Source organism: Ursus maritimus, unplaced genomic scaffold (assembly GCF_017311325.1).
Source record: "Ursus maritimus isolate PB19 unplaced genomic scaffold, ASM1731132v1 scaffold_10, whole genome shotgun sequence".
NCBI lineage: Eukaryota > Metazoa > Chordata > Mammalia > Carnivora > Ursidae > Ursus > Ursus maritimus.
Window position 1 is genome coordinate 78,892,432 of NW_024423344.1, and position 24,520 is coordinate 78,916,951.

Below are 24,520 nucleotides of genomic sequence, written 5' to 3' on the forward strand. Positions count from 1 at the left end.
GGATGTGCCTACGGCAGAGGTGACACCATGTGACTTGGGAGGCTGGCTGGTCCCCCTGCGACACTTGCTTAGAACCTGTTCCAGGCCGTGAGGGGAGCAGCGGCTGGTGAGGCCCGCCTGGACTGGAACCGGGAGCCCGAGCCCAGTGCCAGTGCGCCTGCAGTGGTCACCAGCCCCGTGGGGCCAGCTGGCATCACCTCCCACCAGGCCCTGAGCACAGTGCGGATGCGCGAGCAAACACGGTTGCCGGCTTCGAGCCACTCCGCCCGGGGGGGCTGTGGGGCAGCTCGGAGTCGACGCAGGAGCTGCACAAGACCGTCCCGAGCTCAGCCGTGTGGCGCGGGAACCCACGCCCTCTAGAGCAGCTTGTCTCTGCACAAGAGGGTCAGCGGCTCCCAGCCGCGGTAACGCTGCAAACATAAGCTAAAACAGCCCAGGACGTTGTCTTTAGTAAGTTTTGCATAAACAGAGGAAATGTGCACACTCTGAAAAATGGTGGGCTATAAAGCATGGAAAATTATCGAAGCAAATTCATTTTGTCAAAAGAAGCCTTAAGTTAACCAAACATTTCAATTGTGTACGATGTTCAAATTTAACATATAAAAATGTTATATGTTAAGAAGATAAAGAATACGCAATCTGTATAAATTCAGGATGATGTTTTATAGAAAAAGTTACGTAAAAACTGACAAAGACGCCTCCGTGAACAGCACCTCCGAAGGAGCCAGAGCCCTTCACAGACCCTTCCCCAGCTCCAGTGTGAGCGGACGTGCCCGCCCTGAGTCTCAAGAGGGAGCTCCAGCGGTCCGCAGGGTGGACGTTAGTTGTGAGCGATCACGGAGATTCCAAGGCATCCGCATGCGCCGGCAAACGAGCCCCAGCGAGTCCGGCTGCAGAGGATACCGTCCTGGCACAGGGCCATTCCGTCCACGCGGATAAAGCTAAAGGAGACACGGCTCTCCTGTCCTCGGGGCGTGTGCACACTCAACACACGGTCGACAGCGGTGGGAACGGGTTCTGCTTGCTAACAACAAGCTTCTGATGCTGATGTGATATGTAGCCTTTGATGTGACCCTGCGGGAGAGAGGAGACCGGGGTCACAACAAACCTGTCGGTGCACCCCCGGCTCAGCCGTGTGCGTCGGCGGTCTGCTCCAAACACGACGCATACACGGAGACGTGCACAACAGGGACACACAGATCACGTCCGCCCACCCGCAGCCCCTCTGAAAGCCCGGCCATTTCCCGGGATAACACAAGTTCTAACAGAAAACGCCGTGACAAACGCCAACGGCTTCCACGCCACCACACGAGCGCCTCCAGTTCCAGACCCAGCCAGCCAGGAGGGGCCTCTTACCATGTATATCAGGTTGGCCAGGATGCACTGGACCTCATCAATGTCCACACCTTCCACCTGCATGAACTTCAAGGCGACCAGGAAGGCATCCAGAGACAACTGGTGTGTTCTGAGCAGCAGGTACCTGGGAGGGCCAAGCCAGGGCCACGTGGGTTACTGACGGGCCACGAGCACTCCGAAGGCTGAGAAGGCGTCCCGAGTCAGGAGGGAAGACAGGACCCTAGCGCAGGTCTAAGTGTCTACATCCACCCACATTCACCTCAGAGTCCAAGATGCGCGTGACCGCACATTCCGCCACCTCTGCGACCGGGACGCCCCTCACCACGAACCGCGCCCTATGGATTTGAGGACACGTGGCCCTCACTATTCTGGACATTCTACCCACAGCTGGGAAAAGCGACGGATGCAGAATTCCACGACACACAGGAGTGGCGGGGCCGGCTTAGTCGGTTAGGAATAAAGGAGACTCGCTGGGACAGAATGCAGGACACCTGACAGAGGCTGGTGCGCGTGCCTGCAAGGTGGCGGGTGCACAGAGCTGGCGGCCGTGGGCGGACCGGAGGTCTGCAACCGCGCAAGCTCGGGGCAGTACTGGGGCTCGTCCACAAAGGCGCACAGCCCGTCCTGGGGGGTCATGGACAGTCACAGCGCGGGGGCTGCGTCACACTAGAGCTTAAATGTACCAGAAGGAAACACTTGGCTCACACTTTCTTGAAAAGATTCCTGTAGGTGATGACCTTCAGCTTTTCAAGGATGAGGAAAATGCCACAGCGAATAAAGAAGGTCTCGTGCTTCGTCAGGGCCTCGTTCAAGAGCAGAAGGTTGCCTTCGCTGGGTGTGGGGAGAAATGTGCAAACACAGTCAGGAAAACCAAAGTCCAGGACAGGCCCTCACACAGCACGTGTGAGGCTTTGGATGAGTGATTCCGCATCTGAAAGCCCCAAATGGAAAAGGACAGCATACCTGACGGCTTTGGTCACTTCGGCAAACTGCATGAGATGGTACTTCCTCAACAGCTCGATGGTCGGCATGTGACCCTGAGACAGAGTGCCCGTTTCCCAGAGTAAGAGCCTTTCATTCTGAACAGAATTACCTGTGATCAAATCCCTGTCAGGGAGTCACATCTGGAAAACCTGCAACCTGTTTCTTCGGAAGCAGCTGACAAGGCCCACGGACACGGTGGCTGACAAAGCAACGTGGGTCTGGCAGCCACAGCCCCGGGGGCACCCGGCCCTGACCTCCTCACGCCCCCGCGGCTCATTTCCAAGGGGGCAGAGACGGCGGAAGACAGGCCGGGGTAAGGGGTGGGACTCAGAAGCGCCTTCTGGAAGAACTGGCTGAACCATTTACAGCTGGTTGCCTCTGGGAAGCAGGCTGGGATGCGGGGAGGCACCTACCACTCTCTGCTTTTCCCTTACGAGCGACCCTGAGCTGCTCAAGTTTGAGCCACGTGTGTGTACTGCTTCGATAATTTTTTAAAAATTTTAAGTGAGAGGAAAGGAAGCTCTACCACTTTCAGGAAGTTTTAGTCAAATAACTTGCTAGTTACTTGTCATTTCTTTTCAAGTATCAAATTAACTTTGGGTGACTGAATAAGGTACTTGCAGACAAGCTGGCATGATGCTTTTCTTTCTTGCCTAACCCATTTGTATTAATTTAGATTTTTAGGGGCAATAGAAATAATATGCACTTATTTTGTTTTACATACATTCATTCCCCTTCTGAGGCTGAGACTTTTAAGAGAAAGCGTCAGTCGTGGAAATAAATGGTTCGGGCCACACACCAAGCAGCTCACCCCCCCATCTCTGGGGTGCGCTCACACGCGGCTCAGACAGTGGCAGCTATGCACCATCTGCTACATTTTTAAAATTCTATCAACCTCTTCAATGAGCACTAAGACTTTGAAGAACAGAGTAAAATCACTTACCAGCAGCATTTTTACTGGAAGCAAATATATCAGAATCATCCTTTTGTTCTTCTGACTTGAGCGGTGGCAGTGCTCGAAGGCAAAGGACAGGTACTCCTCCGCTGCAGAGACAAGCCACGTGCGGGGCCCACGCTCCACACCACGCGCGCTCACTGCGGCCCCGCCCGCGCCACGTCCCACCACTGCATCCCCTGAAACTCTGCCGTCTCCGGAACCATCAATTCCTACCACTAATTGTCATCATTTCTCGCTATTATCAGGTTATTCACAATTACGACTCAATAAGTCTTTGGAGGAAAAACATCAACACCCTGAAAAACTTCAAAAGAACACAACTTAAAAGGTCCTATTCTTAGGGTTCCTGTTTTAAGGGGAAAAAAAGATGGGAGAACCACCCAGGACAGCCCTTGTTCAAAAGACGTGGGTCTATTAAAACTTCTGTGAAAGATAACACACTGTTCTGCACAAGCCCATCGAAGAGGAAGCAGGGCATGCCCCACGGCAGCACAGCACTTCCGCCGTCGGAGTCCACGGCCGGCACACACGGAGAGGACAGCCGTTCTAGGCACGGTGCCTCACGTGCACACGGCTGCTGAGGACACGGCTTTACGAAGTCTAGTCCGAGTACGGCAGAGGAGACCGTAAAGAACCGCCCATGCCAGCTAATCACTAAGTGGAAAAGAGAGAACCTGGCTTCGTGTCATGGGGAACCCAGGACAGACACTCGCAGTGCCGTGGTTTCCAGCAAGTGCCACTCGGACGAGCAGTGCCCCAGCACCACTGCGTAGTGACACGCCACGCAGCGACCCTCCACTCTGGCGGCCCCTGGGTGTCTAATGCAGACGCCGGTGGCTGAGCCACGGGCTGCCTGGGCTCCCTATCCTGGATGGGGGCCGCCACGGAGGCACGGCACCAGGAGAGGACGACCACTCACGTTCCAGAGAAGAACGGTGGTGCCAAATCACCTCCCAAGAGAAAGTCGCCCACAGTAACTGTGACTCGGGCAGGGTTTCTCAAGACCCAGCATGGGCCTTCCTGCACTTACCCGACTTCAGTGTCAACGAACGAACACGCGATCCCAGGAAAGCGGGACGGGGGTCCCTCCCGCTCGCCACCGTACGGACTGCTAAGAGGCAGTGAGCAAGCTGGGACGTGGCTCGGGATCCAGTGCCTTTAAACATGAGAAACGATTAACAACCAACCTTGCTTGAAGTCGCTGTCGAACATGGCCTTGCGGCCGACGTAGTACCGGAAGGTCACCCTCTGGGCAGTGCTGTAGTCGTCCTTGAGGTTGGAGCTGTCGATGGCTCTGATGAGCGGCTTGCACAGGTGCAGCTTGTTGATCTGCAACGGCCCAGCAAGCGCAACTCAGAGACACAGGACAAGAACTTCCCCTTTACGAAGTATCCGCCTCCTCAACGTGGAAATTACAAAGCCAATCACATTGTCAAAACTGATTACTTAAGAACACGCCGCGTGGCACACACAACATCCGGGGGGCCGGGTGCCAGGTGCCGCTGCCTCACGGGGCCGCCCCTTGCCCGGCCAACTTCATGCAGCAGGGGGACCTCTTCGCCCATCCGCCCGCCACCTGCCCCAGAGCTAACTGTTATAGCAGCGGCTGTAAGGCCTGGGGTGATACCCCTCACGTGAAATCCCAGCCCCATCACAACAGGCACCTGCTCGGGGCGCTGGTGCCTTGCTTTCCCCAGGGGGTACAGCGCTCCCCTCGCGGAGCAGAGGCTGCAACGGGATAACACATGCAAAGCTCCTACGACAGTCCCTGCACCTCGCAGGTGCTCAACAGACTAGACTGAATACGGCCGGGTGAGGGTCAGCGCCCGGCAGTGCCACAGAGACTGGCACGGAGACGGCGTTCGGGGACACAGGCAGAAGGAAGAGGCCCATGGAGCACTTGAGGCGCCCACACAGAATCCCACCTTAAAGTAGATCTTGAATAGCTGATTCACCAGGAACAGCATCCCCCACTTCTTGGAGTCCTCAATGCCAGCCCGACTACGGGAAAAAACTCTTTCAGTTACAGATGAATGAATATTTATAAATCACACACACCCACAAATCTGCCTCAACAAAATATATCCTGAGATAAAACCCCACAGCTCAAGCTGTGCCCGTGAAACAACCCGAGAGCAGAGGTCTAAGCACCAGTTACCACGGGGACACCACGAAGCACGTGGGCCGCCGATGACTGCCTCGTCTGCAAGACGTCTGTTAATTTCAACGGGACATGTGCTCGCTTATCCTGAGGACACGAGGAACTACGGAAATACATCACAACACGGAGAGAGAGGCAGCACACGCGGTCACCCACAGAGACTGGAACCGTGGTGAGGGTCCGCCTGGGAAGGGGACAGCGTGGTGACAATGTCCTCGGCCTCAGGAGGAGTAGGGTCACACACGGGTACACACTTGCCAAGATACAGTTAAGATCCGTGTGAACTGCTGCTGGTGAATTTCACCTCTACGACAAAGGAGAAGCTGTGGCATCTTGGGGCGTCTCTGATGGACGCGTCACCTTAGGGTGCGCCAAGAAGAAGGAAAAAAAAGAAAGAAAACTGCCAGACACACAGATGGAAAGACACGTGAACAGACAGCCCGAGGCACGTTCGGTAAGCGCTGACGGTGCAGGTGGTGGGTGTAAGGCGCTCCCGGTGGGATTCTGTCCACACGGTCAGACACGTGAGCATCTTCACGACACCGTGCTCAAACACCACGCACAGGGGCGTCGGCCGTGCATCTGCGCCCTGCGATGTCTCTTCCCGGGCGCAGCTTGCACACCCACAGACGGGATGCCGGAGAGGGCGCCAGCGGCAGGCTGCCCGCACACTCAAAATCCAAGGGCATGGGGTCGAAGCTTACGGAATAAACATGCCGGTATGGAACTGCAGGCCAGTTGCAAGCCATGGACACAGAAACCCTCCCTAAGACTGTCCCTAAGATCCTTTCCATATAGGAATTCTCAGTGTGAAACTGTGGTCAGCGTTTAACACCAAAGTCCTGCTCCGTGATAGCGGCCTGCTCCTCTAGGACTCTTGTCACTCACTAGTGCTATGACCTCAAATCAACATGGAGACGACGAACACTGCTCTGCCCGCCTCGGAGGGCAGAAAACAAAACACTCTGTAACCCCTGTGACTGGTCTCTTCTGGAGACACTCAGGAAGAAACCCCTGATGGGTCTCAGTCTCTGAGGCCCTGCCCACTGCTCTGCAAAGCCAGCGTGCCCCCCACCACCACCACCTGCCGCGGCCCCTGCACACTCAGCATGGTGCTGGCCGCGCTGCTGGGCATGAAGTGCAGCCTGCTGTGGTTTTCATTTGCATTTCCTCTCCTTGCTAAGGATGTTGAGCACCTGTTTGTGGGTTTACTGGTCATTTGTCTATCTTCTTTGCAGAAATGTCTGTCCAGGTCCCTTGCCCACATAGATTGGATTACTTATCTTCGCACACTCTGGATACAGGCTACCATCAGCTACATTATTCGCAAATGTTTTCCCCATTCTACAATTGTTTTTCACTTGTTGGACGGCATCTTTTGAAACAAAGGGGTTTTTAATTTTGGTGAAGTCTGGTTTATCTATTTTTTCTTAGATTACTGTGTTTTGGGTGTCACATCAAGAAAGCCAATTATCCCACAATAAGGGTGTACAGCTCGAGAAGGGAACACAGGGCACCAGTGTTCCTGGAATCCCAGAAGAGACAGAATGCGGACAAAAGGGAGGGGAAGAAAGGACGCAATGGTCACCTTTGGGAGGTGACAAAACACATCAGTGCACAGATCCGAGAAGCTCAATGCACCATAACCGAGGGGAGTATGGAGACACGCGGGCCCACGAGTCACACGACGGGAGACCCAGGGAGGAGGCGGTGTGACCAGAGGCGAGAGCGCGCTCCACACCAGGAGCACAGGACACCCGGAGGAGCGGCCTGCTAGAGCGCTAACAGACAATGCGATCTACCTCCACGCAGCACACGGAAAGGAAGACAAAGGAAAGACGCGGAATTCAGCGTCAACAGACCTGCACTCAGCGCAAGCCGCTGGAGCGTGTTCCCTGTGGACGGGGCTCACGCCAGGTGGAAATGCGAGCAGGGGGCAAGAGGAAAGTGCTCCAGAAAGGCTGTGCCACGCAAACGTCACACACGACCTCCTCTCTCTCACTTCCTGGACACAGCAGCGGACTATCTCAGCAAATCGGAACGAGCATAAGGTCCGCACACACGCGGGAGGAACACAAACATCCGCGGCCGGCGCGCCCGCCTCCGAAGACATACTCACGTGTCACTGGCACAGACGCGGAAGCAGCTCATCAGCAGCTCGGCTGCCTTTTCCAGCATGTCCCCAACTTTGCTCTTCCCTTTCTTTACCAACTGCTGGTCTGCCTGATAGAGCACAAACATTCATGTTTAATTTCCTCTGGATTCCTTAGAGAGAAACTTCCGGTGCCGCTAGAAGCAAAAGTGGCTACAACCAAGGTTCAAAGGCCCAAGCGGCTCTGGTGAAATCCTCTGGTTGATGCTACCATTGTTAAAAACTGAGACATCAATAGCATATCCTGACTCTTATACAAATCAACTCTCCTCGACCAATTCAAGCTAGTAAGTCAGCCTGTTCTCTACACCCAGGGCACGGAGCCCGTGCCGCTCCACAAGACTTTCCTTACGGGCTCACGTTCTGCCCCCACCTGCAGCCAGTCAAAACCCCAAAACACATTTCCAACAGACACCAAAGTCATCACCAGCTTCGACTTTCCCCTTGTTTCTGGGACCCGTTTGCTCCCACTCACACCCCCTAACATAGGTTCTCAAAGTAGGGTCTATGCAGCCCCGAAAGCCTTCAGAACACTTGCACGTGGTCCATGCGGTCAAAACTACTGTCATGAACCCAACAGCCGTTATTTGTCTTTTTATTGTATTGTCACTTGCACTGATGCGAGCACAGCGGTAGGTGAAACGGCGGGGGCCTTTCCAGCGACACCACATCCCTGACGTCACCCCGTGCGGTCCTTCAGTCAACCGGTAACACTCAGTTCTCTTTAAACTGTCCTTGACGGCACAGTAAATACGAAATCCTGGTTCCTGAATATCATATATCTAACTTTCTTTGGGACGAGATGACGGCATGTACAAAAGCACGTCGGTCTTCTCCAGGAAGAGCACTTGGGAAGCTGCTGGAGTTGCCAGCCAGCACATGGAACCAGCGACTGACAGGCGAGGAAGGGGGTCCAGGCGACGGCATCTGAAGGACCATTTGCTCGAAATTCCAAGCAAACAACTGACAGTATTTGTGACCAATGATATCTGTCATTGCTTTCAAAAAAAAAAAAAAAAAGAGTTTTGGGTAACTTGTATCAACCACCGTGACCTTGGCAGCACTGATTACTTCAAAACTTTCTGGACAAGATCACTGGAGACACTAACAAATGGAGTCTGTCTGGTTTGGGGGTTTTTTACACAATGAAACACGTCCACATCTGGAACATCTCCGTAACTCAGTGAACCAAAACTTTCCAAATGGCCAACGTCTGATGCTACCAGATCACACGAGAGCACACAGGCCATCCCGAGAGCAGGACACACCGGCGGATTCCGACACAACAGCACAAGACGCTCGCTGCTAAGCTTCGGAGGCCACACCATAACCAACCCTAACCGCCACCTCCTGGAGCTCTGGTACCGCGGAACGGAGTAGCCACAACGATCTGATACCCCTCTCCTTCCCATCCACACCTGTGGGAGGCCAGCCCGTCTTCACACGTTCAAGCAGGCAACACGCCGCAGCACCGTGCCTAAAGGACACGGGCTCAGATGGCTTCTCTAAGATTAAAATGTAAAAAATCCAGCACTCTTCTCTGCACAGTTTGTTCATTTAAAAAATACAGTTACTTTTTAGTTAAGATGTCACTTACGTTACCACATAAAAGGCTTATTATTTTAGAAGAATATTTTTTTAAATCCCAGTGAAAATTTTTTAATACGGTAAATACAAATAGATACATAAACAAAGCTCTTTGGAGCCTAGATAACTTGCATTTAAGTTATATTGTTCGTTCCAGAAATTTCCATCAGTTCTTTACATCTTCTACCTCTTCGCTGAGACCATCTATGTTTTCACTTGCTTCGAACGTGTTCGTGACCGCACCCTGAGGCTTCGTTATGACGGCCGGGGTGCGAGCCAGTCAGGGAATTCCAACGTCTGGCGTTTGTGGGTCATCCCTCCTCATGGGCTGAGATCCTCCGTAAGCGGTATTTGGGGCGTGAGGTCACATGGGCCCCCATTTATCTTGCATCAGCAGTGGACGCCATGCTGGTGGCGAGCTGCCGCCGGCTGGGCTGGGTCTGGGTCTGGCTCCCCAAGGGCCTTGCTAAAGTGCTGGGGACAGGAACAGTCTGGGTGGCTGTGGCAGGGACTGCTGAAGACGTCTGTGCTCCTGGGCTGCCTGCTCCTGCTCTCCTTGGGGCCTCTTCGTCTCTGCCTGTCGGCCTTCCTGGACCTGAGGCTTCTGTGGGACCCAGTCCAGGATAGGAGGCAAGGACACGCAGGAGACCGCCACCTGCTGCTCTGCAAGCCGTGCTGGCTCCAGAATTCCCAGCAGGATGGAAAGGAAACTGTACCTACTCCACCTTGTTCAGAATGGGAAGTTATAATTTTTAAAACCATAGAGGTGTGTTAGGACCAAGTTCAGAACTGCCACTCCCCAACTGTCTTATGCTGACCCCCAAGGGCAAACCGATCCCGAAAGATCCAGGCACCCCCAGCTGCTGCCGGGACCGACATGAGGGTGGGATTCTTCGAGACAGGGGACAGCCACACCTTAACCGTAAAGGAGAACCCAGAACTGCTCATGATACCGCCTCGCCCCTTTCTTTATAGCACGCACAGAGAAACTCCCTCTACACCCACAACGTGAAAACCCACCAGCCCACACAGAACAAGCAGTCCAGCTACCTCCTGCCCTTCTGCTCTCTACACCAGGTACATGCTAACCACATCCTAACCCTCACAACTTTTGGAAGATGACATGAAATTAAGCAACAGACAGAACCTGAGTTTGAGTTTTAAAAGAACAGTGACAAAAACTGAACTTACGTTATTGGCAAATATTCGAAGGTCAAGCGCTACAGCGTACATGACAGGCAGAGCCCTGCAGGCAGAAGAGCACGTCTGTTGGAGGGGCCATGAGGTCCGACGTTCCCTTCCCAACACCAGGGCTCCCATCCATCCACAGGGGGCCATCGTCCCTCCAGGAATCTGGCGGCTCCTGCTGCCTTCTCACCTCCTGTCAAGGCAGGCTGCGGCACCGGAGCTTCCTGACCAACACTGAAGTGCTCTTCACCCACTGCCCCGGACCCTCCCCAGAGGCCCAGGTCCTGGTGCGTCCAGGGTCCTCAGCCCCAGACAGCACCTCCTCACGCTGTTTAGGACCTTCTGCTTCCCCTCAACTGTTCTCCGAGCAGCTCAATCAAAGCAAGATGTGGTTTACGAAGGCCTACCTTCGTAACAGGATCCAGAAAACGTAACAGACAAGAGGTCATAAAAGGATTCTTTAAATTTAGCTGATGGAATTGGTTTCATGTGTAAGACAAGTCTCCACTTTTAAAGAGGAACTTTGTTTTTGTTTTTTCAGTAAAAGGTATTTGCAAGCCTTCAGTTATTTTAGCATACACAAAAGTCCAGTATTTACCTACAGTTAGTAAACCATAGAATCAAGAGTCGGTTTGTCAAGGGTTACACATACTCACTCTAGTCACTCCACGTGACCTGTAGTTGATATGCCCTTTTATCCAAGTTAAAATAAAAAAATCAGCTCAAAATTGACAACTGACAAACATTTTGGGGTATGGAAGGTCTGAAATAAAACAAGGCTTCATGTTCATGTGGACACACGGCAGACAATCTGGTTGGTCTGTCACGTAATGTCACAATGACCATTAAAACTCCACTATCCACCCTGGTATCTTCCTATGTCGACACATGGCAGTCAATATCCACGTAGAAAACACAACACGTATTAAAGTGTTAAAAAACTTCTGCTAAAAAAAAACCCCAAAAAACAAAACCCTGCCATTTGCCAGTTTCCAGTTATTTCTGTTCATACTTACCAGTTTTCTTCTTTGTGGGCTTGAAATGCACGCAGGAATGACGTACTGTATTAAGGAAGGAACAGTGTACAAAATCTGAGGTAATGCTACAGATGATAAGAAGAAATACGAAGGATTCTAAATTTTAAATTTAGAAAATTATACATCACAGAGGCAAGTTACGGAAGGAAAAACATACAAATTACAAGTATCTGGACATGATTAGGTATTAATCAGTATTTACACGTAGGTTCTTCAAAGTAAGAGACTATGTTAAGATTTTCTTAAATGGCAACTTCAAACATTTTATTTGGTTTTTCTGAACCCAGATAATCACATATATAATAGGCTTTAGAATCTGGAGTATAAAGTTTATTTCCTTGATTACGGAATTCTTAAATTCAAAGGACACTAAGCTAGTTAGTAACCAACTCTCTCCTTTGTACATTTAAACAAGTTGAAAAATAAGCAAACTAAAAATCTGGGGATACACGTGAACACTCAACATCCACTGACTGAGGCCTTGGCTCAGAGATACCACTTACATGATCTGAATAGACACTGGCTGGATTAAAGTCTTTAGTGACCTCATTTCAGTGACGATGTGCGAAGTCCACTCTTGTCCATCTATGCCTGGAGTCTGGAGAGCTCCTATTTCGACAAAGGGACTAACTAGTCCCTGTAGCTGTACTTAATACTTTAAAGGAAATACCACTGTTCACAACAGAATTAAGCAAAACCCTTAAGCGTCAACCGCGTTCTTCCTCATTGGATGACAGTCTTAAGGCCCAGGATACATTTAAGCACCTGAATGAAATAGCTAATCGAGTTTCTCTTTCTGAAGTTAGTTTCAATTCCCTTCTAGTTAAAGGTGTGAATGAAAGTGGTCCAATGCCTCCAGATCTTGAACCCCAATGATAACTGAACCGTGACACAAGCGACAAAGATATTGGACGATGACAGTCTGGCATCTGTACGCCTCGATGAAGTCGTGGTTCCCCACCGCATAAGTGCACCTGCAACAGAGACAGAACGGGCTGGGGACACGGGAGCAGGGCCTGCGAGTGAGCCCCGACGTCCCATCCCAGACACCAAGCACGCCGCTCACCCTGCTACAAGCTACAGGAGCTGGAAGGAGGATAAGAAACACAACAGTGACGTCTGAACTGAAACGGGCTGTTGGAAGAGGAAACCCACAGGACACTCTGGAGCACTGCTCTCCAGCCCCAGGACGAGACCCTAACTGCGACAGGTTTTCAGTGCAAGCCCTGGGCACGGACGAGCACGGCCCTGCCACAGCAGCCACAGGCGGGGTGCTCGCACCGGACGCCCGCTGGGCAGGGTCAGCAGCAGTCACGTCATCACCACATCTGGAGCCCCAACACACAGCGCAGAGAGCCAGAAACGGCGGGGAGCCTCACACTACCAGGAGCCCAGTGGCACCCCGATTTCTCCAGAGATTTCCCAGGGCTCACGTGGGCCCCCCTACCCCAAGCCCTGGAGGCACACAGGCAGGAGGGCGATGGAACACCTCGTGCTTCAGGACATCTGGCTTTGCCCGGCCCAAACCTCCAACGGTGAAAACAGCAGATATGAGATGTCACTGAGAAGCAAGTCTTTCGTGTGCTTTGCGCAGCACTAGCCCCATTCCCGGCAGGGCAAAGAGGTAAAAACATAGGCATGTTTCCACAGAAAACACAAAATGAGTGGCTAACTGGGGGATGGGCATTAAGGAGGGCACGTGATGTAATGAGCACTGGGTGTTAGATGCAACTGATGAATCACTGAGCTCTACCTCTGAAACTAATAATACAGTATATGTTAACTAAACTGAATTTAAATTAAAAAAACAGTACCAAAAAAACCCACCAAAAAAACAAATGCACTTTTCTTTTCAAAGCAAATTATTCATTGTTTCAAGTCTAAGATGATGTGGTTTTTTAAAAAGATTTTATTTATTTATTTTAGAGGGAGTGTATGCGTGAGTAGGGGGAGGGGCAGAAGGGGAGGGAGGGGGAAGGGGAAGGACAGTCTCAAGCGGACACCCCACTGAGCACAGAGTCCGCTGTGGGGATCGCGATCTTATGACCCTGAGACCATGACCTGAGCCAATCCAAGAGTCTGAGGCTCAACCGACAGCCACCGGGGCGTGTCTCAAGGGTAAAATGAGGTTAAATTAAATCCCTAGTCGATTCAGCAATTTCCAGATTTGCTTTATTTTTCTTCCTCCCCAGGGGGTTACCTTAAATGAGCAGCAAACATTTCATCATAAGGAGGTTCCAAAACCTGCTGACACTTCTCTTCTGGGGATGCCATCTAAATGATAAGAGGAAAAGTGTCAAAAATAAAATTAAAATGCAGCAAAAGAATGCAACGTGAAGAAAGAAATTTACACGAACCTGTTTCAAAAGACCATTCGCTTTACAGTTAAGGGGAAGAGTGGACGCTCGGCACTGGTGCTCTCACACGTACGTGTTGCCACGGCCTGTGACGGGCGCGGCACAAACACACCTGCTGTGCCTACCACAGTCCAAGAGACACTCCGGGCACTGGCGCGTAGACCTTAGTATCTACCAGCCAGTCAGTGAGGAAACATTTACGGAGCAGCTACTCTGTGCTCCGTCAGGAAGGCAGCGTGAGTGACAGGTGATGCCATGTCAGGAACCCCCTCCTCCACTCCCGGGGAGAGAGCCACCTGCTCGACATAACAGTCCCCGCTCCCCCGTCCCTGGTGGAGCACCCAAGGCAGACAACGGCCTCCAGTGGACGGAGCGCCACCTCAGAAGGCCAACGGGGATCAGCCCTGGCTAACAAAGGGAGGACACAGCCGCCCGCGGTGCTGCGACTGGATGCCCGCAGTGCCACGACGGGACGCACACACCACCAGCTGAGGACTGTCTGGCCAGCGAGCCTGAGGCACTAACCTCCACTTGCAGCAATGGTTTTGAACACTGTCACACAAGACAGCCGCCCAGGGAACCCGAGACTTTAAGAAGAGCCTGCTCCCACTCCTCAAACCGGTTTCTGTGGTCTGCGGTGCAGCCTACACACTGCCAAATGTGATCTCCAACATACAGAGCTCCTACTTCTTTCAAAAGAAACACTGCCCCAACAGGACCACATTCCGGTATCACCATGGGAGCCAATGAGGAAATGGGACTTCCCAAAATGCCAAGAATACTTTCTGGAGAAGACAGGGCTTGCATATCATTTATCTGCTAAATCAAGGACACTTATGGTGTAGGGCAGGGTTTGGCAAATGCTTTCCATAAAGGGCCAGATGGTAAACACCGCTGGCTTTCCAGGCTATAGATCTCTGCTCACCGAGCCGGCTACACGTCCGTGGCCCAGAGAGCCCAGGAATGGGCACACGTGGCTCTGCCCCACTAGGCTTTACTTATAACAGGACACATTTGTGGGCTTTGGGGACAGACAGGCCTGGGCACAGCCTAGCCCACCGCCTGTCTAATGGATGACCTTGGACAACCCTGCTACACTGCACATCTCTGAGGCTCAGGGGATCACGAGGGAGTTAACTACAGAGCATGAGACACAAACCTCAGCCTGGCATCTAACACACGTGCTCAATAAATGAACTGGAATTACAGACATCGTAAATGAACTTTAAAATTTTCAAAAGAGTGGCAATATTAGTTTCCTTCTGACTTAAAACTCTCAGCTTCTCTTAGGAAGCCAGTCACCCCGGAGCCTCTCAGACACCTGCGGGCATGGCCCGTTTGCCCACCTGAAGCCGTGGGTTGGCAACATGAGGGTGCTTGAAAGACACCAGCTCCGCACAGGATGCTCCGTCTCTGGTGTCGATGGCTTCATAGACCTGAAACATTTGAAAAGAGATAAGCAGAGTAGAAAACAAACCAGCTTGCCCTCACAGAACCTAAATGACACGTCGTACGCCTCCAAAGTCCACCTTCCAGACTCCGGAGGAGCCAGAGCAAGGACACAGAAGAAGCCGGGCTCTCGGTAGCAGTCAATGAGGGCCACGTTTCGGGAGGCAAAGAAACAGGTGACTTACCGCTAGAAGCAGCAAGCAACCAGGGTAAGCCAGCGGTTATTAAGGAAGGCATGTTATTTTAGTCTTACTTGGTCATATGGACACTTGAAAATTCACTCATAAAGCTTACGGGGTAAAAAAAGAACTTAAAAGCCACATTCCACTCAACCTACACATGAACTGAAACAGGGAAGGGAAGAGCTAAACAGATGGTATCACAGTCACGCCAAAGCACAGCTGGGTGCCATGAGCAAGAAGTAGGTCGATCCATCGGTGATGATGTGCCAGTGTCCACAATGTGCTTGTTGTTAAGCAAACAAAAACAACAAAACAGAACAACAAACACACACACACACAACCCAAAACAAAACACAAAAAAACCCCAAGGTCACAGGAAAAGTGCCTAACTCGACCTGGGAGGAAAAGAGAAACCACGTGTGACACATGAGCACAGGAAATGCCAGCCCTGGGCCCGCGGGGTGCAGGCTGGGGGCTCAGGAAGCTTTTACGGGTTTCTGTCCTGGGGGCCTGTGCTGCAGCAGACCTCTGTAATTAGAAAGCCAAATGACGTTTGAAGATTTACCAAACAAGAACAAAGATATCCGAACAAATGGGCAGAGGAAACCACGCATAGAGAAAGTTGCGCACACAGCATGATTTATCTACAGTGGGGTGAGCTCTGTCTATGGACGTGAGACTCCAGTCAGGGAAGACACGAAGAAGATGCAGACTGCACACCCACGGCAGGCGCTCACGTCACTTCCCAGCTGCAAGATGCACCCCCAGAAGCGGCTAAGTGTGGCAAGGGAGGCCAGACTAGCCGCGACCAACAACAGAAAGCGACTGGAGCTCCCCCACACTGCGGGTGAGAAGCGGCCAGGTTGGCCCTCGAGGGAGGGCACGCACCTGCTCTCCCCCCAACCCAGTAACCCTACACCCCGGCATCTGTGGCCAGAGAAATGCATCCAGGTCCCGGGATGTTGTACCACTTAGGGCATCGACTGGGAAAGTTTACACCACCTCACCTAAGACAATGGACGTGATCGAGGCTCTGCCACTCGACTGTCCAACAAACCCACAGAAGCACGTGCGTTTTGAGCCAGCAATCCCACTTCCAGGATTTACCTTACAACAAGAAACAAAAGATACCCGTGCAGGGTTGTGTGAGGTTGCGAAGGATCACAAAACACTGGTCCCATCGCTGCTCTTACCTCCAGGAAGCTGATAAAGGCCACCAGAGCTCCAGTCACAGGAGGCGCCAAAGGAAAATGAGACAGCAACAGACCGTGGACAAATCTCAAGGAACTGGTGCGCAGCTCAGGGGACACTAGGCCACAGCCACCCAGTCACCTTCAGTGGCTGTTAGCACGTCGTGGCCTTTCCATTTAAGCAGCCGCCAGTGGACCATGCAGCCGGACTCCAGGGGAGCCTGTCTGGCAACATCTACGTGGTGTCCCTGCAGGCCCGGTCCAGAGACTGCAGAGCTCATCAGGTGCAGCTCACTGACTCTGGACACACCCAGGGAAAGCTCTCTCCTGGCCACTGCTAGTCACCCGGTGACCTCCTGGCTCTAAGCTGGTAGATGGAGGTTGTGGGGAGGGGGAAGTCATCTACTCTTAGAACTTGTAATTTTTTTATTTTTTTAAGTCATCTCTACACCCAACGTGGGGCTTGAACTCACAACCCTGAGATCAAGAGTCACATGCTCCACCGACTGAGCCAGCCAGGCGCCCCCAGAACATGTAATTTCTTAAAAATACAAGGGCGCCTGGGTAGCTCAGTCAGTGAAGCATCTGCCTTCGGCTCTGGTCATGATCCCAGGGTCCTGGGATGGCGCCCTGTATCGGGCTCCCTGTTCAGTGGGGAGTCTTACTTGTCCCTCTCCCTCTGCCCTCTCTCTAGCTCATGCTCACGCTCCATAAAATAAATAAATCTTTTTAAAAAATGTTTTAAAAAAAATACATTTACTAGCTCCATCTGCTAACAAGGCCTTGAAGTAATGACTCCCCCACCCCCACCCCCACCCCCGTGGCAATGAGTACACCCAGCACTGCTTCGTTTCCTAAGCTCCACTACCATGAAGAGGAACTAGAGCTCCCTGGAAAGGACTGGTCCAGTGCTGGGATAGGGAAAGAAGTCCATGAGCTTGGCATGGATATTACTATGCCAGAAAGCAAAGCAGAGCTCAAGGAAGGAGAGAGACATGTAAAAAAGCCCCAGAAACCAGTCTGAAGGAGCTCTTCGTGACCAAATCTGGACAAGTTGAGCTTCAAAAATAGGGAGAATGATCTTATTATTAGTTCTGGATTATAACTTGGCATTAACAACAATCTATAATACTTTTTAAAAAGGAACACAGGGAAAAGCATTTTTAACAGACGAAGCTAACAAACGTAGAGCGAGATGATCACCACTGGGCAAACGCTCATGCGATAACCCACTTGGGAAAAGACCCAAATGAAAGCTGAAACCACTGCGGAAAGGGTGTGGGGCAGGGTGTTCTCAGGCTCTCACAGTCTGTCCGACAGATTATGAATCAATACGATGGGAAAAGGTCCCTGGACGCTGGAGCGGGCAGTCAGGAGCACCGATGCAAGCCTCCTGACGTTGCAGGCCATCTACACTAGCCAGGTCCACCCAAACCTACTCACTAGAGTCAAGTAAAGGCAGATGGTGACACAGCCACGAGTCCACTGCCTCGGACACTTGTAAAAAGCTGTCATAAAATAAATCCGCTCCCAGAAACCGGCAAGAGGACTCTTGTAGAGGAAAGACTAAAGAGCAAGACCACCACGCTCGGAGCGTGACCTGACTGGGCCCTGCAGGTAACAGAGAGGCTCCCAACAGCCCCGCGGGTGGATGTGGAGCACAAACGCACTAGCTCAAAACACTGACGGTACACTTGTCGGCTATGCTAAAGGCCCTGCAGCCGGACAGCAGTGCTGCCTCAGTCCCACAGGAAGGGCCTTGGCGGCAGCGACCTCCTTTCAAATGGTTCAGGGGAGAGAGGCACGCGTGCCCGGAGGGAAGGACATGGAAACGTGGTGCGCCAGCTGAGGGTGTCCACGTCTTCAATGTTCTCCGTTCAACATTTCTGTAGCTTTGAAAATTTTCACAATAAAAAGCTGGAGGAGAATTACAATTTTAAATGTGGATAGTTTTTAAAAAGTAACTTGCCATTTGACATGAGAATTTGTAGAATGGACAAAAGAATGAAGTAAAGGACACCAAACAAAAGAATACCAGCCCTCGAAGAGACACTAGGAATATGGAGCAGCTTCAGCTGTGGGGAGAAGCACAGCTGACCCGCCTAGCAGGTCTGAACCTAGGCTTTTTACAGCAGAATGCTATAAATGCATTTCCTCCTCCTTACGATTGTCTTAGTAATATTTCCTTTTCTCTAGCTAACTCAGTTGTAAAAACATAGTATAGAACACAACACAAAAAGCAGGGTAATTAACCATCAACAGTATGGTATCGGTTAAGTTTTTGGTGACCCAAAAGTTGTATGTGTATTTTCAACTGCACAGGGGTCAGTACCCCTAACCCCCACATTGTTCAAGGGTCAACTATACATGCAAAATGATCTTTTCTTAATACAATTTTTAAAAGTAGAATATTTGAGAAAAATGTTAAGGTAAATTAATTCAACCTGTCCTCTCCAAACAGAAACCAAACTGGAGGCATGTTGTAGTGCTGAGCACTGATATCCCAGCTACTGCCCACCATTAGGAAGGACGGCCCTCCTTGGGCCTCTCAAACCGGTGTGCTGGCCCCACAAGGCCTTAATCGCTCACTCCTTTACTCAGGCCACTGTTCAGGACTGTTTATAACTTTAAGAAATGAAAGCAGTGTCTTTCCCTCCCCCATCCCTAACCCCAAGCAAAAAGCAGACTTGCTTGCTCACAGCCTGCTACAAAATGGGCGGATTCCCCAAATTCAGGATTTCTCTCTTGGATGCAAGTGCAGTCACCCTTCTGGGCCCACTGGGTCCAAGGAAACTGGCAGGCTGACCCCACATTACCAGCTGCGCTGAACTGAGGTAGAGACCCTTGGTCTTTGACCCAGGAGTACATGTGTTCTGCCTGTGTCCAAGAAATGAACAAGAAAACTCAGAAACTTATGAGGAGACTAAAACCAAACCCCTGACCTGATAGCTATTAGGAAGCGAGCACAGAGAAGAAATTAAATGAAAGACCTACGACTTGTCCACAGGTAGCTGCTGGCTGAGGATGCTATAAGTACGAAATAAAAAATGTGTCCAAACCGAGAGGGTCACTGAGATTCAAAAACAGTACACGTTGGACCCCGAGAAATAGGTAGGTTCTGACTAGGACAGGAAATGGTGGTTGAAACCTAGGTTAACAGAGGCAGTGTGCTTTGTCTTAAGGGCACAGACTCTAAGTCCAGAACGTCTGGTCTGAATGCGCTACTTACTAGCCCAGTGACCTTGGAAAGCCACCGCACCTTCTCTGTAAGATGGGGCTTGCAACGGGCCCGCCTCCCAGAAGTGGTAATAAGGAGCTATGCACACGACCGTGGTTGGTTCTCAGTAAGAGTCCAACAAGCACTGGTGGTTACTCCTCCCACCACCCCAACCACTTAGTCAAACAACACTCCTCTGAGAATGTGGGTGATGAGGGAGCAAAAGGCCAGCTGAGGACAGGCAGAAGCTGACACCCCACAACCCTGCCCCACGGGATATATGTGACATTCCTCAGGCACTTCTGGCTGCCCTAAAGGAAAAACAAACAGCTAAACAAGAAATAGCTATTGAGGGGCACCTGGGTGGCACAGCGGTTGGGTGTATGCCTTCGGCACAGGGCTTGATCCCGGCGTTATGGGATCGAGCCCCACATCAGGCTCTTCCGCTGTGAGCCTGCTTCTTCCTCTCCCACTCCCCCTGCTTGTGTTCCCTCTCTCGCTGGCTGTCTCTCTCTCTGTCAAATAAATACAATCTTAAAAAAAAAAAAAAAGAAAAAAAAGAAATAGTTATTGATCACAATCACGCCTTCCCCTGAAGGGATTCCTGCCATAAAAGACCCGGTAGAAGGAATGCCACCATCCCTCCCCTTCTCCTTTGCATCCTAGGCTACAGATGGGTGCCTGGTGAATAGACTAAAATACCATGCCATGCTGTCGAATAGACTAAAATGCCCGTGCCATGAAGTCCTATGCCCTGAAAGCTGTGTTACTGCCCTGCCACTTTTAACCCATGGAAAATAAGAAAAGTAAGGGAGAAATTACCCAATTTCATAATTTAAGTACTAGAGAACATTGACGGAAAACAGTAAAAACTGAAATCCACCATGGTCTAAGTGACATTCCAGTACATGTGGTCTTCACAGCCAACTTCCCTAGTGAATCAAAATTAATTTAATTTAATCAGGTACTGGGTTCAGCCAGCTGAGTGGAGGTCCTGCGGCCAGAAGCAACTAGACCAGGGATGTGAAGGGGATCACATTAGATCAATCAGGAGGAAATCTCACATGGGGATCTGAAGATTGGCAGCTGTCCTGGTGACTTAGGTGGCTGTCCCATGCCCAAGACAGACAACTTCGTATAAGGACAGAAGAAAAGAGAGGGCATCAAGTCTCTGGGTCTTATTACCATCTCAGCCAGGGTACTGACTTCCAGCCAAAAGTCAGGCTTTCTCCTCCCCATAGAGTAGCCATGGGCTAGAGGACTGCAGCCTGAGCAATCAACATGGAAGTGTTCCAATAAAACCGTACTCCTTGAAGAGCCCCTGGAACGAGAGTAAAGGAAGAGGAGAGAAAGTACTCACCAAGCTTGCACCAAAGCTCAGAATCCAGATGAAAAGACTCAGAAGCCCCACATTTGGGTGCCAAAGGATGGGGTTTTAGAATATAGGTGAGGTTCGGTGGGGTGAGGTCCAGAGCTGATGACCAAGAAAAACTGAGACGTCTCTGGTGCAAAATGGTGGTTTATTAAAGCACAGGGACAGGACCCACGGGCAGAAAAAGCTGCTGCCCCGGGGTTGTGAGGGTGGCTGATTATACACCATGGAGGTGGGGGAGGTGAGGAAAAGGGAGGTTTCAAAGGATTTTCGTCAGTTAGAGAAGACTCACAGCACTGGCTTTGCCATTGTCAAGTTCAGGTGGTTTTTCCCTGTAGCAAGGCATTCACAGCAAGATAGGAGCTTCCTGGAGGAACATTACACTCTGCCCACTTCAAGTATTTGCCAATGGGCTGCAGATTATAAGGACATGTAATTGTGTCTACATTCCCTCCTGGAAGCTGGGTTATTGTTAGAAATGCTTTGTTCTTAGTCTCTTCAATAAATGGTGCTGGGAAAATTGGACAGCTACATGCAAAAGAATGAAACTTCACCACTCTCTTACACCATACACAAAAATAAACTCCAAGGGGCGCCTGGGTGGCACAGCGGTGAAGCGTCTGCCTTCGGCTCAGGGCGTGATCCCGGCATTATGGGATCGAGCCCCACGTCAGGCTCCTCTGCTGTGAGCCTGCTTCTTCCTCTCCCACTCCCCCTGCTTGTGTTCCCTCTCTCGCTGGCTGTCTCTATCTCTGTCAAATAAATAAATAAAATCTTTAAAAAAAAAAAAAAAAAACAAACCAAAATCACCTCCCCCCAATTTTTGAGCCCCACTCTTGACTCACTAACCCAGAATCTCTTGGAACAGAGCCAGAAAATCTGCGTTTCAAACAAGTCCCCAGATGATGCTGATGCTCTTGCTCTGGGAACCACACTACAAGAAAAAGTGCATTAGAAGGAGCCAACATGGCTCACCTGGCAAAACCAAGAGCCTTTTTTTTTTTTTTTTTATTGGGCAGCCCACGGAATGGGAGAATATATTTGCGAATGACACTAAAGATAAAGGACTGGTATCCAAGATCTACAAGGAACTTCTCAAACTCAATACACGAGAAACAAATAAACAAATCAAAAAATGGGCAGAAGATATGAACACTTTTCCAATGAAGACATACAAATGGACACATGAAAAAATGTTCAAAATCATTAGCCATCAGGGAAATTCAAATCAAAACCACACTAAGATACCACCTTACGCCAGTTAGAATGGCAAAAATAGACAAGGCAAGAAACAACAATTGTTGGAGAGGATGTGGAGAAAGGGGATCCCTCCTACATTGTTGGTGGGAATGCAAGTTGGTACAGCCACTCTGGAAAACAGTGTGGAGATCCCTTAAAAAGTTAAAAATTGAGCTACCCTATGATCCAGCCATTGCACTACTGGGTGTTTACCCCAAAGATACAGACGTAGTGAAGAGAAGGGCCATATGCACCCCAATGTTCAAATTCTCAACATTTGCTACACATGGTCGGCACTGGAGGAGACAATGCTAAGTGAAATAAGTCAAGCAGAGAAAGACAACTATCATATGGTTTCTCTCGTCTATGGAACATAAGAACTAGGATGATCGGTAGGGGAAGAAAGGGATAAAGAAAGGGGGGGTAATCAGAAGGGGGAATGAAGCATGAGAGACTATGGACTATGAGAAACAAACTGAGGGCTTCAGAGGGGAGGGGGGTGGGGGAATGGGATAGACTGGTGATAGGTAGTAAGGAGGGCACGTATTGCATGGTGCACTGGGTGTTATACGCAACTAATGAATCATCGAACTTTACATCGGAAACCAGGGATGTACCGTATGGTGACTAACATAATAAAATAAAAAATCATTAAAAAAAAAAATGCTTTGTTCTTGTAAATTGCTAAGACTTTTGTAAACTGAGAGAGACTCAAATCTTGCAGGATTGTAATCTCTACAAATTAACTATGTGTTTTCCTTTAGGCAGCCAGAACTGCCTGAGGAATGTCACATATATCCCATGGTGGGGGGGTGGCGGTTGCGGAGCGTCAGCTTCTGCCTGTCGTCAGCCTGCCTTCTGTTCCCTCTCACCAATCATTGCAGACTATCTCCAACTGCCTCCTAGAGATCTTTACCTGGCTGTCAACAGACACCCCCAACTCAACATGTCCAAAACGCAGTTTGTAAACTGTCGCTCCAAATTTGCTCTGCTCGTCTGTTGCTCTGGCTGGAACCCTGGGACTCATTCTCCTCCCAGACCCTCAACCATACATTCTTAATCACCAATGGAATGCTTCCTTCAGTCATTTTAAAAATCCACTCCCTCTTTTCCCGATCAGCACGGTTCTAGTGCTGGGAATAAGCACAGTTTAGTGGAAAGAATGCCCATTTTTGAATCCATAAATGCTCCTATTTTAAGTATGGCTCTGGCGTTTGTAGGCTGTACGGACAGAATTCCCTTGGAGACTCATTTCCCGAAGGCCTATAAACTGCCACAAGTGAACACGAGGCGTGTCCCAAGTGATGGCTGGACTAGCGCTGGCAGCCGGACCACCCGCTGCCCCCACCTCCTCCCGGCATCTGTCCCGAGTCAGTGGCTGACCCTCCGCCACGGAGCGTGGCTGACAGGTCCCCGGAGTCCCCTCGGACCCCTCCGCACGTCCCTCTCTTGAGGTCAACGCCCATCGGCGCACCCCCGGGTCCCTGGGAAACACCGTCGGAGCGCCTGCTCAACCGTCTTCGCTTTCCCTCCGGCGGCCAAGGACTCGGGCACAGTGGGCGAACCGACTCGCCCCAGCCCACCTGTTCTCGCCAGCGCCGCCGGGCTCCCGCTCCAGACCCCGCCGACGGCGCATATTACCTGCTGCAAGTATTGGTTGATCGTGATGTGCGCCATGGCGGCTCACTCCGCCGGAAGTGCGCAGGGCCTGCGCGCCTAGCCGCGGCAGCTTCACTTCCGGCCCGCGGTCCGGTCCGGCCTGCGCACCCCCCGGCCCCGCCTTCCCCGCACGCTGGTTCCGGAGGGAAAGAGTCCGCCGGAGCGTGTGCCCCGGGCCGGCATGGCGGCGCGTCCGGGCTAAGAAAGGCTGGGGTCTGCGCTACGGTTCGCCGCCGACCCTCGGCGAGGACGCCTCGTTCGCGCCTCTTGGGTGCTCGGGCTCGCCCGGGGCACGCTGGGCCCCCGGGGCTGACCGGCCTTGCGCCCCGCCGCCCCCCCTCGACCGTTGCAAGTGCCACACGGAGCGGAGCGGCCCGGGGCGGTGTCGGGGTCAGGCCGGGGTCGGGGTCGCGCCGGGCCGGCGGGGCGGCG

General features: G+C 51.4%; 1 protein-coding gene across 5 annotated transcripts; it reads right to left on the reverse strand.

Moving 5' to 3' along the window:
- Positions 1-644: 644 nt before the first annotated feature.
- On the reverse strand, positions 645-24,216 carry PCID2 (PCI domain containing 2). 5 transcript variants are annotated; one of them, XM_040624782.1, is made up of 15 exons: positions 24,071-24,216; positions 15,127-15,216; positions 13,624-13,697; positions 12,332-12,397; positions 11,403-11,444; positions 10,390-10,444; positions 7,579-7,682; positions 5,224-5,299; positions 4,486-4,627; positions 3,284-3,384; positions 2,320-2,435; positions 2,062-2,187; positions 1,616-1,691; positions 1,357-1,480; positions 645-1,074 (listed from the first exon to the last, which is right to left on the reverse strand). In XM_040624782.1, exons 1-14 carry the CDS (start codon positions 24,104-24,106, stop codon positions 1,394-1,396), a joined length of 1,191 nt encoding a protein of 396 aa, XP_040480716.1. In that variant the 5' UTR covers positions 24,107-24,216; the 3' UTR covers positions 645-1,074; positions 1,357-1,393. The 5 variants fall into 5 exon arrangements, with proteins under 5 accessions (XP_040480716.1, XP_040480711.1, XP_040480708.1 ...); XM_040624777.1 differs by lacking the exon at positions 1,616-1,691 and having other exon boundaries at positions 2,320-2,393; positions 24,071-24,215; XM_040624774.1 differs by lacking the exon at positions 1,616-1,691 and having other exon boundaries at positions 24,071-24,215.
- Positions 24,217-24,520: the final 304 nt, after the last annotated feature.

What these genes read in the sequence shown, in the direction of transcription:
- PCID2 (XM_040624774.1), bottom strand. Translation starts at nt 24,106, where the DNA reads ATGGCGCACATCACGATCAACCAATACTTGCAGCAG. An exon ending in TATTCAAGATCTACTTTAAG is followed by an intron (nt 4,628 to 5,223) that starts GTGGGATTCTGT and finishes GGGCCGTTGCAG; the next exon opens with ATCAACAAGCTGCACCTGTG. An exon ending in AGGAATCTTTTCAAGAAAGT is followed by an intron (nt 1,481 to 2,061) that starts GTGAGCCAAGTG and finishes TGGCCCTCCCAG; the next exon opens with GTACCTGCTGCTCAGAACAC.